Source organism: Centruroides sculpturatus, unplaced genomic scaffold, assembly GCF_000671375.1.
Source record: "Centruroides sculpturatus isolate CEXI.00-Female unplaced genomic scaffold, Cexi_2.0 scaffold344, whole genome shotgun sequence".
In the NCBI taxonomy this organism is placed as follows: Eukaryota; Metazoa; Arthropoda; class Arachnida; order Scorpiones; family Buthidae; genus Centruroides; species Centruroides sculpturatus.
This window is the reverse complement of record NW_019384558.1, coordinates 477,142-492,394: the sequence shown is the minus strand read 5'-3', so window position 1 is coordinate 492,394 and position 15,253 is coordinate 477,142. Positions and strand designations below refer to the sequence as shown.

General features: G+C 30.5%; 2 protein-coding genes across 2 annotated transcripts in view; both read right to left on the bottom strand.

Moving 5' to 3' along the window:
- Positions 1 to 4,024: 4,024 nt before the first annotated feature.
- On the bottom strand, positions 4,025 to 5,014 carry LOC111623924 (choline O-acetyltransferase-like). The gene is made up of 4 exons (XM_023366657.1): positions 4,850 to 5,014; positions 4,703 to 4,765; positions 4,487 to 4,624; positions 4,025 to 4,361 (listed from the first exon to the last, which is right to left on the bottom strand). Exons 1-4 carry the CDS (start codon positions 4,871 to 4,873, stop codon positions 4,125 to 4,127), a joined length of 462 nt encoding a protein of 153 aa, XP_023222425.1. The 5' UTR covers positions 4,874 to 5,014; the 3' UTR covers positions 4,025 to 4,124.
- Positions 5,015 to 5,862: 848 nt separating this feature from the next.
- The window catches only part of LOC111623912 (choline O-acetyltransferase-like), a 30,907-nt gene continuing 21,516 nt past the window's right edge, over positions 5,863 to 15,253 (bottom strand). The window contains exons 7-14 of the mRNA XM_023366644.1: positions 8,920 to 9,088; positions 8,643 to 8,839; positions 7,222 to 7,322; positions 7,014 to 7,133; positions 6,651 to 6,773; positions 6,181 to 6,319; positions 6,034 to 6,096; positions 5,863 to 5,955 (exon numbers count right to left, since the gene is read on the bottom strand). Of these exons, the coding sequence (XP_023222412.1) occupies positions 5,863 to 5,955; positions 6,034 to 6,096; positions 6,181 to 6,319; positions 6,651 to 6,773; positions 7,014 to 7,133; positions 7,222 to 7,322; positions 8,643 to 8,839; positions 8,920 to 9,088 (1,005 nt within the window). The remainder of the gene's footprint in view (positions 5,956 to 6,033; positions 6,097 to 6,180; positions 6,320 to 6,650; positions 6,774 to 7,013; positions 7,134 to 7,221; positions 7,323 to 8,642; positions 8,840 to 8,919; positions 9,089 to 15,253) is intronic.

Sequence of the window (15,253 nt, the reverse complement as noted above, 5' to 3'; positions counted from 1 at the left end):
TGTCATATTGCAGACAATTTCGTGTGGCCATGAAATCGATTTCATAGAATTTCAAGATTATGCCTTACAGACAGTTTGTTACTTTGTGCAGTTATATCCGTGGTTCTGCATGCCAACTTCGGCACAAAAGATATTGATTCATGGTGCAGAAGTGATAAATTCATCGGTATTGCCGATAGGGCAGATGTCTGAAGACGCTCAAGAGTCTACTAATAAATACATTAAAAAGTTTCGAGAAGATTTTGCAAGAAAAGTTCCCGAGTGAAAACAATGGAAGACATTATTTTACGCCTATTATTAATATCCGATCCGTTTATTTCGAGTTTGTGCGAATTACCTCGAAAAAACTCAGTCGTTGCTTCCAGAAGCAGTTTTATTGTTAGTTGCGCCACGTATACCAGCAAGTACGGGAAGCTCCAGCGATTTCAAAGTTGAATCATCTGATTGCGAATCAAATTATTCTTTGGATGACGATGAATGAACCTTTAATCAACTGATTGTATGTTTTATTGTATTAAACAATATACAGTATGGATTTATTTTGTACTTTTTCTATAAAAGTGGTTCGTGTTAAATCCGTCGTTTTGTTTTTATTTCAAATTTTGACTTCGGATTCGTAATCAGCGATCCCGAAAACCCTCGAGTACTGACTTTCAGCCAAATTGATAACGTTTTTGACTTTTGGCCAGCATTTTGGGATTTGGTCCCACTATGCGTCGGGCGTACAGTTAGCGGTAGGCCAGGAATAAGATATTAGGAACTGGAATCCCTCGATGTAGGTTCGCGCCTATGCAATTTTACTGTTTTTATGTGTAACTTAATTATTTTACTGTATCATTAGCATTATTATTACTATTATTATTCCTCACGTTTAAAACTTATAAAACAAGAAATCTTAAAAACGTGACGTCATTTCCTGTTTATGGAAAATGAAGTCTCTGAAGATTTAACTCTTGTATGTGGTTAAATAAAATTTTTATTTCTTCATATTAATTTTCAGATATGGTGATATTGTTATATTTGAAGTGTAACAAACAGGAACGCACGAAAAAATTATCCATAACATTAACAATTAAAAAAAAAGCTACGACTATGCTATCCTATTTTCATATCAAACTTGTCTTTTTTGTCTTTCGTGTGCAGTAACGTCTGAAGCTTATGTGCTTGTGTTGACATTTTGTGTAACCGCGAGCGAAAGTATCGTTCTAACCACTCAGCTATTGCAATTACAAATAGAAAAGCTATAAGCTAAACACTCAATTTTCAGAGGCCCGTTTTTCGAATACGCCTGAGAAATGGATCCTATTATTTGGACAAGAAGCTGTTTTTGTTTAGGGCTACATGCTCACCAAGTTTCTTTCGAATCGGAAACCCGAACGTCTGCCCCTCCTTTTGTAAGTCAGTGTTTCCAGCCACTAGCGGTCAAGCGGTCTTCGTTCCCTGAACACTGGGAGTTCGGTCGCGGGTTCGCGCCTCGTTCGGACGGGCTGGCCACGTGGAGTTTTCCGGGTTTTCTCCACGTCCGTAATGCCTAAATAGAAGTCAGTTTCCATTAAAAAGACCTCCCGGAAGGCATCCCCCTAGGCAGATCGCCCAATAGCTGCGTTGCCATAACCAAAACAAACAAATAGTGTTTCCCGACCCTTTTTGTGCTATGCCCCACCTAATCCTTTCTAATATTCTTATGCCTCCTAACATATACAGCGGCTATATGATTAACTTAAACTCTGGACGAGTCCATTTTCAAATTGCTCCCCTTAAAATAAAAAAACCACTTACAACAGTGTTTCCTGTTGGGAAACACTGTTGTAAGTGGTTCTTTTATTTCTGTTTTGTTTATTTAATCCCTTGTATCATGTAATCCTTTGATAATAGCTACAATGGCCATTTTCCGGCATAGTTCCTCGGGGTGCAGAATATTTTCAAAACCCAAGGTTCTCCCAAAATTTATTATACACTAGCAGTAATCTCAAGACCTGGCTCTGTTCGCCATTGGTTTTTCTTTGAACAATTAAAACACGTATAACATTTTTTTTATTAATAAGTCTTCAACAATTTTGTTTTTTATTTTTTAACTCTTTCGGCGTTGTGAGCACTAAGATGACCTCAAGATGAGTTCACCCAAGCCCACAATGGGATGGTCAAGAGGACGAACACCGGTATATCCGGACGGACCATCCAAGAAAAAATCCTGGGGTTTTATTCTATCCGCCTAGATTCGATCTCGGTTCCCTAGAGCTGTAAGCTGTCACCTTAATTGTACGGCTATTCGGTCGATAAATGTTTTAATTTTTGTTAGCAAAAATAACATTAATTTATAAAGATAGGAATCACTACAGCCCCTAAATTTTCTTCTAAACGGGGACGATCCCCAGTTCCCTCTTTCAACATCCCTGCACACTAGCATACAAAACGAAACATTATAAGAACGAGTTAATAATTGTAATATTACTGCGTACTGTAGTTTAGAAAATTCAACTATTCTTAATGATACAATGAAAGTTTTTATTAAAAGATAATTTTTGAGTTTTTAGCTTTATGAAAATCCAAGATATGCTCGTGTACAGTACACAAAGCATAGTTTCTATTCTCTTTCTTCAGAATCAAAGCATGTACCGTATACTGTACACGCTTTGTTCAGAATATTATAAGCTTTTATTAACATTTGAAATTGTATTTTTATTTTTTAATATTTTATTATTAAAAAAAAACAATATATTCTTAATACTGTAAATTCAGTAAATGCTTGGCACAATCTATCAAAATTTATCTTAAGTTATTTATCATAACTATAAAATAAATTTATAATTTTTAATATTTAAATTTTAAAATGATCTTTAATATAATTCATTTATTTTTCAACAAACAAAAAAGTTATGTTGATATTAATAACAAATAATTAGGGATAAATATTACCACGAGATGGCGATAGGATAGTCGCTGTTGTAGATACAGAGTAATAGAGTAAATTCAAAATTCAAAAATATTGTCATGATATAAAGCGTAAAAAATAAAATAACATTCCAATTTAATTATTATATTATTTTATAAAAATTATTTCATTTTGTATTCAATAAGAAAAAGACAATATTATTTCCTACTTCATCAAGTTTAAAAAATAACGTAACATCCGTATAGAATTGGNCATACCCCAAGTCAGATCATGATAAAATTTCAAAAATCCCATATTCCTTTCAATATCAACATTACTCCAAGGCTCATCTATTTCCACAACAGATTTTCTTTTTGCTAGAATTATATAAAATAAATTTTCACAATTATTGAGGATGTACCAAATATGGTTTTTTTTTGCCTAGCACCAAATAATTCTTGTTTTTCCTGACTACCAAATAACTAATATTCAACCAAATATTCCAAATAAATACTACCAATTTATTTGGAACTACATGACACAAAAGGCTTAAAGCAAAGCGAATGATATGTCTTCTAATTAATAATAAAAATTATACAAGTTTTTATTTTTAACAAATTATTATTCATTAGATGATAAAAAGTAAAAAATTAAGTATTGCAATTGAGGCACATCATTTTTGTGCTTGGCAAAGCTGGATGTATTTATGATGACCAGCAAAATCACTCATTTCCTACAAATACATTATTGTTCCTTCATTACAACTTATTACCCTTGAATTATGATTATTAATAAAAATTATTTGATCAAAATAATTTATAAAACTTATATTTGTTTCAAAAATAAATAAATAACAATATTTTTAAATATCTGAGCTTCAGCATGTTCTTTTCATTCTATTTTGTGTTTTATCTTAATTTATTTTCTCTCTCCTCCTCTCGAAAATGAGTTTATATGATTAAACAGTTTGACTTTGAGGAAGTATGTGTTTAATACTTGACCAAATACCAAATTAATAAAGTGAAATCAATAACTTTAACAATATATACATTTTTAATTAGTAAAATGTTGCTCATTAACTGTTTAAAAATCAACAGCTTAAAAAAAATTATTTTTTATAAGCTATTGACTTTTAAACAGTTTGATTAAAATAATTTTTTTAAAGATATCTGGACTGTTCCATTAACAATTTCTTCTCAAATCTCGAGAAAACGTAACAATTTATTTTTACCATATTTTACACGTGTTCTCATTAATCAGCTCTCAATGATGGTTTGATTTCTTCTTGAAGGGACTTCGTACACAGTTCTCTCATCTGTAATAAGCTTCCTTCTAAGCTCTGAGCGAATAAATTCGAGCTAGTTATGTCAGAAGAATTGAAAGATGTGATACAGAATGTGATATGATTTTCTAAAGGGTTGTACGAGCAACCGTAACCGTTTGGAACAACCGGTCCGTATCCGACGATGATATCGTGTTTACTGGGAAGCTGAAACGTTAAAAAAATCGATAATGTTAAAGTTTTATGGAGAAAATAAAAAATATACTGTTTTATTTTGTAGAAAATGCCGCCTTATAGAGAATAAAAATGCAAAAAAAGAGGAAAAAAATCACCTGGCTTGTACTTAGACGAAAATTGAGGAACTCCTTGTAAGATTTATCTTTGAACAATTCGGGTTCTTTTATATTATTCATGACAGCAATTTCTTTTAAACCAAGGAGGTGATTATCCGGTCCTTCTCCGTTAATTGTCTAAAAGTAAAGAGAATCCACCGTCATTTCATTAGAGTTATAATGATTAGAATCAGAAAATAGTCATTATCTTCTTACGTAAACGAGAATTTCTGTTTGTTTTTTGACCGCTTCTTTGAACAGATTGAGTTTTTCTTCGTCCTAATTGGGTTAAATTATTGAATTATTCAATTGTTTTTAATATAAAAAGAACGGGGATGTAAGGTATATAACACGTGTTCCTACCTCTACCTGCGTGACGTCGCACATGGCTTGTACCCAATTGAGAGCTTCTGGAGTACAGGCTCGAATATTGTCAACTCTTCCGTATTTAAATTTCCTTAATGCTGCGCTTTCGTAGGTCGATACCAATTTTCTATACACTCTGGAATATTTAAAAGTTCCTAAATTATTAAAATAGATTTAACGTAGAGGTATATTCGGGGTAATAGTTTCCGTTGCCTTATCTCTGTTTGAGTTGGAGTAATAAAAAGAGACCAATTTCATTAACAATTCAGTAAATGGCGCTTCCAAGCGTTCAATCGTAAACAAGAATATAAAAAATTAAATTTTTTTATTTAATGTAAAATGAGAATTTTGACAACTGATTAAAAACTTTTTTTTCAGTTTATATTATGCTACTTTTTGCATGTAAACACGAAAAACTGACATTAAGTTTGAATATGTATAGTAGAAACGGTATCTAGAACGTTAAAATAATATGTTTCACTTTTTCAATTTTATTTTTAATACATGCAACATATATTACTTTCGGTTTGATTTAGAAATCTCGATTTTTTACATTTTATTTGCTATTATTATTAATTAAAGTTCACCGATAAAAAAATTGACTTTCAATAGTTTCCTTCACGATTTAATTAAACTATACAAATCATTTGTATAAATTGCATAAATCGTCAACGTTTGTGTGTTTTCCATCATAAATTAATTAAGATAGAGCTGTGTGTATACAATTAGTGATCCAGCTTTTGACGTTAATTACACCTCACTTCAACACCCTCAAAAACTTCAAGTGACTAACAAAAATGTTGTATTAGTCATTCGTCATGTAGTAAGCGATCTTGCAGTTTTCTAGTGATAATTTATAAAAACACGTTAAAATTTTTCTTAAAAAATACAGAAATTTGCGTAATAAATGAAATAATTATATATTAAATTTATTTTTGATTTTACAATGGACTCTTCGACACACTCCACAAACAATTTGTGGTTATTATTTAGAGGAAACGGGGTGAACTTTATTTAAACACACTTNGTTCTTTTATATTATTCATGACAGCAATTTCTTTTAAACCAAGGAGGTGATTATCCGGTCCTTCTCCGTTAATTGTCTAAAAGTAAAGAGAATCCACCGTCATTTCATTAGAGTTATAATGATTAGAATCAGAAAATAGTCATTATCTTCTTACGTAAACGAGAATTTCTGTTTGTTTTTTGACCGCTTCTTTGAACAGATTGAGTTTTTCTTCGTCCTAATTGGGTTAAATTATTGAATTATTCAATTGTTTTTAATATAAAAAGAACGGGGATGTAAGGTATATAACACGTGTTCCTACCTCTACCTGCGTGACGTCGCACATGGCTTGTACCCAATTGAGAGCTTCTGGAGTACAGGCTCGAATATTGTCAACTCTTCCGTATTTAAATTTCCTTAATGCTGCGCTTTCGTAGGTCGATACCAATTTTCTATACACTCTGGAATATTTAAAAGTTCCTAAATTATTAAAATAGATTTAACGTAGAGGTATATTCGGGGTAATAGTTTCCGTTGCCTTATCTCTGTTTGAGTTGGAGTAATAAAAAGAGACCAATTTCATTAACAATTCAGTAAATGGCGCTTCCAAGCGTTCAATCGTAAACAAGAATATAAAAAATTAAATTTTTTTATTTAATGTAAAGAATTTCTTTATTTTTAGACTATTTTTCACTTGGTAAAAGCTATAGAATTTTTTAAAAATTCGAAATTAAATTAAAATGCGGTCTTTTTAATTCATTGTACGGTTAACAATAGCAAAGGGTGTCTTACTTGTAATGAGTTAACTGTAAAGCTAGCTGTATGTAGACGTCTGGACTGATTTTCTGCCCTTTAATGAACTCTTTACCATATTCGTCAAACTTTAAAATGTATAAATCCACATCGTTTACCAATCTGAAGAAGAATAGAAAAAAAATCTCATGCGAAAATTTGAAGATGGACTTCATTAACATCACAAAACGCGTCATTTCCGTTTTGGGTCAACGTCACTCCCAACGGAAGTTTATTTCCGGCCGGTAATGACGTCAGCACACCGCGCGATTTAGTTTGAGAATACGCGAGATAATTGCGAAAATTTCGCGAGGTTTTTAATTAATTTTTTTTATTTAATATAAAAAAATCAAATTTTCATACTTATTAATTTTTTTCGTTGCATTTTGTATTGCTTTAGCTATCGGTTCCGTTATCTCCCATTTAAGTTTCTCAATTTTCAATTCCCCTTCGTCTTTCGGACTCTTTTCTGCCTTCTTTTCTCTGTAAAAATAATTCAAATTGCTTTTATAACGATCGAAAACGATTCAATTTAGCGTAAAATTACTATTAAAAATTGTATTAAACTTACAGGAAATTTAAAAATTCCTCACAAAATCTTAAAACTGTGATACCCTCCGAAACCGAATGCTCCATAACGAAACCCGAAACTCCATCTTTTGTTACAACGAACTGTAAACAGTAATTAAATAAATGAAGTAATATTGTTCTAGGATATATTTCCAGCTTGTTTCATTATCAGAGATAGGCTATAAAAAGTAAGTAATGGCTAGTGGTTATCTAAGTTTCTGAATTAGTATCCTATAAGGGTACAGTTAACACGATTCCGAAATGGTCGAAAGCAATTTTTGTAATGTTTTTTTCAGGAAAATCGAAAATTACACTTTTTCGATTGAAGGAAATGAGTTCTAATCTTATTACTTGAGTCCATTTTAAAGTTTAAGTATGCAAAATAACGGTGGTTTTACGTCAGTCTGTTTTATCTCGCCTTTATAAAAGCGGAATGCGGAAACACAGTTATTCCTTATATGTATTTCTAAAGTTTGCTACATAAAAAACTTTATAAAGGCTTTATAAATTTTAAAAAAATAGAGTTTATACAAAAGAAAAGAAACTAAATCCCATAGGCACATAAACAGGAAGTCTTTGATTTTTTTATAAAGTTTTGGCTCGATTTTTTCAACACTTCTTATTTTTTTACGTGAGGAAGTGTTATATATGCTTTATAACTTACATATAATTTTATTTTATTTTTTAAAACCACTACAACGGATATGAGATGGTTTCATATATGTTTCATACGTTCAGAATAACTTATTTTTGTATTATAAGTACTACCATGCTAAGAAATTAGATACAATTTATGATTTATAAATATATATAGTATATTGTGTATTATGTATCGGTTTTTTATAGAATTCTTGAATTAGAAAAAATATATACAATTTGTATACCGTAATAAAATATACATAAAGTAAAAATTTCATATTTAGCCTGAAGGTAGCAGAAAATAATTTATAAAAAAAAATAGCTTCTGATTAGATAAAATAAAAGTAATATAAAGAAAAATGGGTCTTTCTAAAGTTAATGAAATATGTAGAAGACAAGCTAAAGCTCATTTATTTTTAACGTAGGTTTAGATTAGTTTGATTCATTTAATATAACTTAAAGTCATATTAAATGAATCAGATTAATCTATAACTAATTGGTGTTTCTAGCTTCCTAGTTAACATAGATTCAGTACAGTGGTGGATCTAGCTAGAAGCAGTCGGTGCAGCGTATAGGGACCCGGTTGGTTACTAGGTAAGAAAAAAATCATAATTTTCTATATTATATATATATAAATTAACGAAAATAAAACTTTGTGAGGCTCTATAAATAATTTCTACACCGAGTCTGAGACACTTGCACAACTACTGATTCTGTAAATCCAGATTCAACACGAATTAGGCTATGTGTATTTTCACTCCAATAAAATCGCTTAATACATACCTGTAAGAAATTATCATACCATCTGTTTCCGCTATTATTATTGGTACCATTTCCATGGAGAAGGTGGCTAGCCATAGCAGCCGGTTCTATATACATGGATGCCTTCCTACCATTTCTAGTTTGAGAAAGATAATCGTCTAAACATAGCACGTACAAACATTCTTGGATGGTTTTTATAGATTCTCTGTTCACCCGGCCTAATATAATATTTACATGTTTTATACAAAGAGATGTAAAGTTATAGCTTAAAAACATATAGCCTATTTATGAAACTTACTTTCACTCAAAGTGCTGTAAATTTTACTCCACTCTGGACGACTTTCAACTGTCAAAATACCAACGGGAGGATCGAACGGTTCTTGCTTGCTTAATTTTTCAATCTGACGAAATTTCTCAAAAATGGCTTCTTCGTTAGGGTTATCGTTCGGGAAATGAAGAGCAAAAAACTATTACAAAATAGATTAAATACGTAAGACAAAAATCGTTTGTTGATTAAAAACTGTGTCATAATAGACCTACATAAAAGAAAGCAAATTATAGATATTTCTGATTTGATAGATAGGAAAGGAGAGAAAATTCAATTTGGAGCGTCTGGAGCAAGAACATATGACCCCTAACGATGCAAATTATTTTCCTACTACTAGAGATTAAGCATCTGTTTTGTGTCATGTCTTGGCCTGTGATAAACACTGACACCACTGCTACTACAGCTTCCAACAAAAATCTTTGAAACCATTAAATTTCTCTTACACCACATTATTGCCCATAAAATATCTGATTCCAAATGATCTCTTTCGAATAAAATCGAAAATTTAGTAAGTAGAAACGTTGATTTATCATCTTACAGAATTGAATTTTATCGAATTTTCAAATGAAAACAATCTGGATAATGAGAAATTCAAATAATCAATAAAACTTCATTTGATTATTTCTGGTTTTTTTATAGTCTGAGCGATTTTATTTTTATGTTTCAAACATTAAATAAATAAATTAATAAATAAACCCGTGTTAAATCTCTTATATCACAATTAAAATTGACAATATTTACGATAAAGTTGCACGTAACAAAATATCAGAGAGCGAAAAAATTGCTGAAGAAAACGCTCAAAATAGAACAAGTCGTCAATACTGCTCACAAAACAAGTTAATAGCAAAGTATACAGTGTAATTCTCTCCATAAGAACTGGGATTACTGCCCATTCGTTGCATTATTGAATTCTTTAAATAAATTATGATATACCTATATGGATTCGAGTTCTATACGCCATGATTTACCTTATCTTTGCTCGGTTTCGACATAGACACTTCGCTACAGAATGTTTAACACGGATATTTACAGTTATATATAATTCAAAGAGAAAATTATAGTTGCAGTAGTTGGTTTGGGTCGATGAACGCTTTTATTTTCTACGAAAATAAATATTTAATCTTTGAATTTTTAAAATTTTATATTATTGATATTGTTAATTTGCTCGATTCAGGAATAATTGTAAGGGGTAGACATAATTCGAATCGTAATTTGCAGGCAATTTCAAGAAATTTAACTGATTTATCTTTGAAAAATTAGTTAAATTTAATATTAAATATTGTTAAAAATATCTTATAATTAATTCTGAGCCAGAATTGTAGCAGCAATCTATTTATATATAAAATAGATTTTGTAGATAGAGTAATTATAAATTTAAAGAAAATTTTTCTTTATTATTGGTAAAATAAATCAGCTAGTTCCTAAAAGAAAATGCATTTAGATATACAAAAATAAATTTAAAATTAATTCTGATTAAAAATTATATAATAATTTGTAATTCATATATTTAAACATTCCAAAAGGAAGTAAACTTTAGAAATTATTTAGTAAAGTATCCAAAAATTCGACCAGTCAGTCTATAAAAAGCTAAAAGAGAAAGAAGAAATCTTTAAAATAAATCTGTAAATTTAATACTGATTTGAACTAGAATCTACTGCATTTTCTATAAGACAAAGCTAAGTAACTTGTATCTTCCTATAAGAGATCTGAGCTTCAAAACTGGATTAAACTCTAAAAAGAAAGGATTGAAAGATAAATTAATAATTCAAGAACGTTTTCGAATCCAGATTTTAAAAATAAAGAAAGAAGTCTCTAAGGTAAACTAAAAGTTTTAGTGAGTGTATACATTCAGCAGCAGCAAAACTTAGTTGGTTTCTAAAAGAGAAGGTTGATTATGTGCGTCATTCAATAGAATGACACGTTATATATTATTTTATATAAAAGCTAGTAGCATACAAATTGATCCAATGTTGATTACGTTACAGAATCAAGCATTTTAGTGTATAAAAAAATGTTAGCTAAAACGCAGAGGTAAAGATATTCGTTTACAGAACACGTAGCGAAACCAATTTATCACGTTCTTATCGTTATTCTTTGACGTTTTGTTATCAAATGGGCAACACTTCATCTCACAAACCACGACAGTTTTTAAAGTAAGCAAGATTGAGTCGTAAATGTGTACATGCCCGTCCCAAAATACAATATACAACACGCTCACATTCGTATGTAAGTAAAGCAGAGTAAAGATTCCACTCTCTGATTAAATATTCAACCAGACACTTTATCCGATTATCTAATGCATTATCGGTCATAATTCACGAATCTCGAAGGTATAATCTAATATAAAAATTATAAATAAATGAAAAAAAAAAGTCATATGCTTTTGGCGATTTGAATCGTGTCTTATCGGTTCATTTACAATTCGTAGTTTAATAATTCCGGTTGTCATTCTTTTATAGTGGCGCCTGCTTAATCCCATGTAGAGTTGTGTACATTATGCGCAAAGATCTTATCGGCCATGTTTAAAAATTGATGATGGAAGCTCCGCCATCCCTGCCTGCATCGAATGATTAATTCATCTCTTTGTTCGACCAACTCTTAACACCTGCTGAGTAGTCATGGCAACTGTACGGCCGGAAGTTTGGGACAGTAGCGCCGGAAGTATGGAGTGACGGTCAACTAAGCAACCAATTGAAGTACCTGAACGGAAAAATCGTTTGTTTTCCTTTTAGTTTAGTTGTCGCTGCAGTAGAAGAATTTTAATGGCGAATTAATAATTCATTCTGCGGAGTTGGAATTTATTTTTATTTTTTTATTTTAAATAATTATTAAAATATTATTAAAATATATATATATATATTTGAGAGATTTTTACCATTGTATATTTTTTTCTATTTATTTATTTTTGTTTTCGTTTTTTCACTAAAGGTGTCGTTTTTGTTGTTTTTGTACCTGTGCTTCATCTGCTTGCATTTTGGTAATTGCACAATAGGTTATCGTGCCTGGTATTCGTTGCTACAATTTTTTTTGTTTTGTTTCGTTGTTTACTTTAACTGTAGATGTAGTAGCACGTAAGTATTCTTGCATTCGTGCTAGTCTCTTGTTATTATTCTGATCATTTTGTGTTTATGCTCTATTTTATATATAGTTATAAGGTTTTTATAATACAAATAATGCTTTAAAAACTTGATTATTTAAACAACTGATGATGTTTATGCAGGATATGATTTTTTATACAACAAAAACATGAAGATGAATATTTGAATAACCGAAAATGTTTGTTAAATATTAAATATTTGCTGGATTAGAAGTCTCCATTTTATCCAGCTTTTACTATAGCTAAAGCCAACATTTATACACCTTACTCGTACAGGTGAAAGGTTCTTTAACGTGTCGATAATTCTATTCATTCATACGTTATACAATTCACTCGAGCAGTTAATGGAACTCATTGATACATTTAACGGTGCTCATTCATATAAATACACACTTTATACAATTAAAAAGCACTTACTTATGGGCACGAGTAGAACACATTAATGCAATAAGAGGCGTGCCATTCGTCTGTTTAATGATATTTATTCGTAAAAATAAACACATAAAAATTCATAATATCCACTACTATAGGTTCTTTTTGTGTTATCATTTAATCTAAATTATAAAATTTATTCTATCTGGTGTTTTTATGTGATACCCTTGTATATAGAATTCAACAGGTAATAGGATTAATATTAATATAAATATTCATTTATAGAAAGCATCCATGAATAGCACTCATCGATGTTAATATATAAAATTACCTGTATAGGTAAATAGATATTATACATCTTTATATATTAACCTTGTTTACATCTCTTCGTAATGTTATGTTATTTGCTATTGGATGAATAAGTTGAGAATCCATTTATATAGATAATAATACTTTAATATAGGTAAAAGCATTTATTTTGTCGGAAATATACATTCAAAAGCTGATTAAATCAGGTGTGGTGTTCGGGCTAACTAATGATGAATTTTATCAGATATAATAAATGGTTGATACAGATCATTTGTTGATATAATTAATATTTGTTATTATAGTGTATCAGATAAGTTCATGGCCGTAATATACGTCAAAATTATTTTATGGGCTTTAAACACGTCGATTGTTTCGACAATTCGTGCTTATCGGACTTTCGAATAAATTAGCTTACATTTGTTGGTTATTTTATGCAATATTTACCGATTAATCAATTGAAAGTCTCTAGGGATTACTCTTGTCGTTCGATAATCTGAACAGTGAAAAATATATACGCGATTACTAAAATGCAAAAATCTTACACGTCCATATATTGAATTTTACTTGTGTTTATCCGTTATTGGTTGTTTTATGGCTTGAGATGGAATCTTACTTTCCTTATTATTTATATATCGCTTTCTGGCAAAAAATTCACGATAAAAAATTTATTTGTGTTACTTACCTTTATTTCACAAAAAATCGATGTGTCTAAACAATAAACGTCACGGAAAACGTAGCGAATTTTTGCTGTTTATTATAGTAAGCGGCGATGAAAACATAGCCAAAATTATACCATAATTCTGTAATTTTTGTAACATATATCATTTATAAGTGGCTTAATGATATCGTCAAACATTTGCAAATGATACCAACATAGGCCCCCATATATCATCGAGCGATGTGAATTATATACACGTAGTGAAGTTGAACGCTTGCGTGTACCACTAATGGTCACAATGACAATAAACTAATTATAAAATGTTACCGATGAAATATACAGTAATACATACGAATATATTTTTCGCAGGAGATTGAAAATTTAATTTTCGCATAATCTATATCATGCGATGTTACAGTTAGTTCCGAAAGTTTAGTTAGTCTATAAATGCAATGGGTGTGTTCGTTGTAAAAGGTGCAATAAATGTAGGTGTTTATATCAATATAGTCTACTAAAATGGAAGCTAAAAATGCATCTGGAGATAGCGAAGCCGCATGTACAGTACTGTACATAGACCGTAGAAAGTAAGACAAATTTCGGTTTTAACGTCAGACGTAGCTTATCTAAGATTTATGCAATAAATTTTTTTCTTTCTTACGGACCAATGAATTTTTTCGCAGGAAAAGAAGATAAAAGATGTTAGACTGACCTGGATTTGAATCACATTAAGGTTCCTCCCAGAGAGTGTGTCTATCTTGCCAAATTATCGTGTTTTGAAGAAAGTAAATATAACGCTTTCATTTGTTTAAAAATAATTTTGATATATCGAAATTTATATCATTAAATTTTATATTTTAGCATCGTAACTTTCTATAATAATCTGCCATTAGTTTAGGGGAGACCGGGGCAAGATCGGCATGTTAAGCTTTACTTAAATTTTGTGTAATAAATACTGCTGTAAACTGAAAAAAAAGCTTTGCATATTGTCTATTGGAATGTTACCTTACTATAGAACTGGTTAAAATCAGTTTGGAAATAAAAATAATTAAAATAATTACAACTTTACAAGAAGAGAGAAATTGACGAAGTTGCCCCGGGTATAGGGGCAAGATCGGCAACTTCTCTCTTTTTGTAAAGTTGTAATTATTTTAATTATTTTTATTAAAGTTGCCCCTGGTATAGGGGCAACAGTAATGGGGCAAGATAGGCACGTATATAAAATTATGTTATTAACAATGTATAAGTTGGAATTCACTATTAAAACAAAGAAATACAAATCCAACACCCATTTAATATTATTACAACGAAATGCAAGTTCAAAGACATATATACATGAATAACAAATGCAAACATGTTTTCATTTATCATCTGTTTGATTTTTATCCTTTGCTTCTAATGTGGCTTTATGTTGCCGATCTTACCCCGCTAGTCATGATTTCGAAACATTAAGTACAACCCTGAGAACAGAATGCCAAGCCACGATCTGGCCACGTGAATAAGTTGAAGTTACATCCTTCTAACAGGAAAAGTAACTTTCGTTATCATGGAATTATAACAAAACCTGCCAATTCAATATAAATGGAAAAAAAATATTATATGGAATTGAACGAAAATGAAAATTTGCTTGATAATTCAACTACGCTTGTTGGAGAACAATAAAAACACTACACTCAACAAGCCACCAATAAAACTCAACTGCCTAACCTATAACCAAAGTCTCCTTTTAATTTGTTTTTTAAAAAAAGCGCTTGACAAACTTGCCCCGCATGCCGAAGTTGCCCCGGTCTCCCCTATATTACAAAGATATCATCAAATTATTATTAATTATAGCAGAAAGATACAGAAATCTATTATAAACTGAGTCATTT